The following is a 3824-nucleotide window of genomic DNA, read 5'->3' as shown; positions in this document are numbered from 1 at the left end:
CGTTGGATCGATCAGTGGATCGATCCAGCAGGCGCGAGAAGACGAAGCGAGGCTGAATCGATCAGTGGATCGATTAGTGGATCGATCCAGCAAGCGCGAGAAGACAAAGCGAGCTAGAATCGGCCACGACGCTAGCAGTCACAGCGCTGCCGATTCCGGTCGCGATCCGGCCGGAATCTGATCGCGATCCGGTCGAAATCAGCAGCACTGCGTCTACTAGCGTCGCGACCGATTTTAACCATGAAACGGCCAGATTTTGGCCGCCATATGGCCGGAATCCGGTTGCAATCCAGCAGGCGCGAGAAGACGAAGCGGCCGAATTCTGACCGTAAGTGGATCGATCCAGCAGGCGCGAGAAGACAAAGCGAGCCAGAATCGGCCCCGACGCTAGCAGACACAGCGCTGCCGATTCTGGCTGCGATCCGGCCGGAATCTGGTCACGATCCGGTCGGAATCAGCAGCGCTACGTCTACTAACGTCGCGACCGATTTTAGCCACGAAACGGTCGAATTCTGGCCGCCATATGGTCGGAATCTGGTTGCAATCCGCCCGGAATCTTGCCGTGATCCGGTTGTGATCCAGCCGAGAGGTGATCCGCCAGTGTCCCGTGAAGATCAATGGTGACCGACGGGAGAAGACAAGCAGGGCTGAATCGATCCACTGATTGATTCAGCCTTGCTGAAACGATCCAGCACTAATTTTGAAGCACGCCGCATCAAATCGCACAGAGTGTGTCGCAGGATATATATATATATACACGTAAGTTTTTTCTTTACATACATAATAAGGAATTTTTAATCAATATAAAATAATATTATGATGATCCATGGACCTTATCTAGTGACGGATTCAAAAATTAAAATTAAAGATGAAGTTAGTTTTTGAATGTGGAGGGGGTGGGCTGATTACCAAAATAAAATGAATAAAGATAAAAAAAAAAAAGTATCAATTTTCTTTGGTGTTAAATTGTAGATTATAAAATATCTATGTAAGGTTTTTTGGGCTGGGCTAAAGCCCAAGACAATTTTATCTTAGATTCGTCCATTGCCTCATCGATCGATATTTATTTGGAAATTTATATATAGAACTATCTTCTTGCCATCACAGGGAGCTTCTAAAGCTGGAGATAGGTGCCATGTTAAGAACAGATCGCGAGGTGCAGGCTCTCATTCTTTGTCTTGTTCAGCTTTCTCTCCGAACAAAGATAGGTGGTTAAATGAACAAATATCTTGAACATGAATTTGTGAGTGTGTATAAATTGATAGTCGGATCAGGAGGGAGATCGTATACTTAAAATAAGTTAGGGGCAGTTGTTGAGTTCAATTTCGAAGATTGAGTGCGGCATGTGTTGAGCTAATAATAGGGGCTCAACCTGTGTGATATGTTGGGCACAATCCTCATGTCGAATTAAATCCACCGTGGAACTATTAATGATTAATTATGATTGGTAATTTAAAAAAAAATCAAAATATTGATATTTTAAATAAAAATAAAATAAAATAATTGAATTAACCTAACAGTTAAAAATAAAAATCTATTTTTTTAATCAATATCCTCCAATCTCACTGTTTTATCTTTTATTCAAACAAGTTACCTTCCTTTAACTCATATTTTTCCGGTTGTCATATTAATTCCTCTATTTTTTTATTTATTATTATATTTATTTCTGATTTATTATACTTATTGATTATATATATCAATATTATTTAGTTATATATTTTTATGAATTTCTAATCCAACGGGCCTCAGCTGATGTGCCGAGTGAGAAGTGACCTCATTGGAATACCCCGTGATAAAGTGTGTCGTATTCGGCATGACAGTTAAATGGTCTTGATTCACACACAATTCGCTGGCACCATTAATTACATATCCAAGTCACAACGACTGATCTATCTGGATTGATTCCGGCGTCGATTCTCCGGACTGTCTTTCTCTTTCTCTCACCGTTGGAACCCCGAACTAAAGCTCGGCTAACCTTTTAGCTAGTTTGCCGTCAGTCTCCGAACTAAAGCTCAGGTAACCTAACACGTGTACATCCCGGAAGGAGAACGACAGATGCTCTTCTTCAGCTGTCAGTTCGAGTTTTACTTTGTACGATCAGAATTTTTTTATAAAATTAATCAACACATTAGTTCACTTTGTTGAATCGACGGCGCAATGAGATCTGCTAACTCCCCACAAACCAACTTGAAATTGACTCCTCGACAATTTTATGTCTATTATATTTCAAAAAATAAGAAATTTTTGTTTAAAAAAAACCCTCCATTAAGTCTCACTTAATTAACAATTAATATAATATCAATAAATCTCACACCAAAAACAGCTTCTTTAAGCATGTACACTATTCATTGCCGCATCAACTTCTATTCCTTCTTTTGAAGAGGGAAGAAAAATTAATGCGCAAAGGAAAAATATTAATTCCCTAAACAGCCCTTCGTGGCCCAATTAAGGCGCAGGATAGCATATGTACACGGGCACAAACAGAGGGAAAAAGCCCTAATTAAGAGGCTCCGAAACCCTAGTTGAGGCTCAGGTCGGCCGGGGAAGACGACGGGAGGTGCTCCGGTAGCGATAGGAGGAGCTCGTCCAGAGCGAGTTTGTCCGCAGTGGTGGAGGAGGACGAGAGGAGGAGGAGCCGGCGGAAGAGCGGCACGGGGCAGGGGATTCGGAGCACGCCGCGCTGCTGGTAGCCGTACTCCTGGGCGGAGCGGCGGAGGAGCTCAAGGAAGGCCGGCCGGCCGAGGACCTCCGCGGGTACAGCGAATCGCTCCATCTCCTCGCCGACGCACATCGGCACATGCCCCTGGGGCACAGTCCGGAGCACCCGCCGCCCCTTCGCGGCAGGCGGCGAGGCGTGCTGCGATGACGAATCCGCCACCCGGGAGAGCCGCCGGATGAGCCGCATCGGCATCATCGCCTTCCCGGTGATCGAGCTCGGAGAGTGTTTAGGGTTCGATGGCCGGAACGAAAGAAGAGGACGAATAGAGTACGAGGGCAAATGGGGTTTGCTTCTCTCAGCTATTTATAAAACTTCCTTCCTTCTCTAATTTTAATTGGAAAAAAAAAACGGAGAAAGAGTGTATTAACTTCTCTTTCTTTTTTTTTTACCGAAACAAAAATAAAAACAAAAACAAAGCAGAAGCGAGGAGTACTTAGAGACGTACACGAATTCCCTGTAACAGACAAATCAGCACCACTATCAAATAACGATCCTCCTGATTTCTCAGAAATATAACATACACGTGTCGCCCACGCCAGGTATTAGATCCCATCTTAACGGCTGCAGATTCCTAGACCGTGACTTGTAAGAGAGAGGCGCTCCGTGATCATGTCCGTAGTCCCAGCGGTACGGGTATCATGAACAACCCGGTCGCGGGGCCCACCCACGTTGCGTTATTTATAGCGCAAAAAATAAACAAATTTGCAATCTGCAATTGACCCAAACGAACCCACCCATATTTCATCCTTTTTATTACCCATTCTGGACTGGGTATTAGATTTTGACCATGTGGACCAAAGATCTTAACCTCGTTTGATCAATCTGCTCCATCTAATTTGACCGTTTAGGGAAAAGGACAAAGAAGAAGCAGAAGAAGGAGAGAGAGAGAGAGTCTTTTTCCGGTTGAGAATTTGATAGAATTTTGCATCATAAAATCTATCGAAACTCAAAACCGGATCAAACTGTGGGCGAAATGCATTTCCTCCAGGTTCTGAACCGCAGTTATGAGGGACCACGAGGACCAACTCCAATTGGACCCCGCCAGGTCCTGTTCCCTTGTGCCTTATTATCACTGGACCATCGAACTACCCTACCTGTCGATGTA

General features: G+C 44.3%; 1 protein-coding gene across 1 annotated transcript; it reads right to left on the bottom strand.

Moving 5' to 3' along the window:
- Window positions 1–2265: 2265 nt before the first annotated feature.
- LOC122029734 (auxin-responsive protein SAUR71-like) lies at window positions 2266–3000 on the bottom strand. Its single transcript, XM_042588850.1, has one exon. The coding sequence runs from the start codon at window positions 2912–2914 to the stop codon at window positions 2519–2521; it is 396 nt and encodes a 131-aa protein (XP_042444784.1). The 5' UTR covers window positions 2915–3000; the 3' UTR covers window positions 2266–2518.
- Window positions 3001–3824: the final 824 nt, after the last annotated feature.

This window comes from Zingiber officinale, chromosome 10B (genome assembly GCF_018446385.1).
Source record: "Zingiber officinale cultivar Zhangliang chromosome 10B, Zo_v1.1, whole genome shotgun sequence".
Classification (NCBI taxonomy): domain Eukaryota; kingdom Viridiplantae; phylum Streptophyta; class Magnoliopsida; order Zingiberales; family Zingiberaceae; genus Zingiber; species Zingiber officinale.
The sequence above is the reverse complement of the archived record's forward strand: the minus strand, read 5'-3'. Positions and strand labels throughout refer to the sequence as shown.

What these genes read in the sequence shown, in the direction of transcription:
- LOC122029734 (XM_042588850.1), bottom strand. Translation starts at nt 2,914, where the DNA reads ATGATGCCGATGCGGCTCATCCGGCGGCTCTCCCGGGTGGCGGATTCG.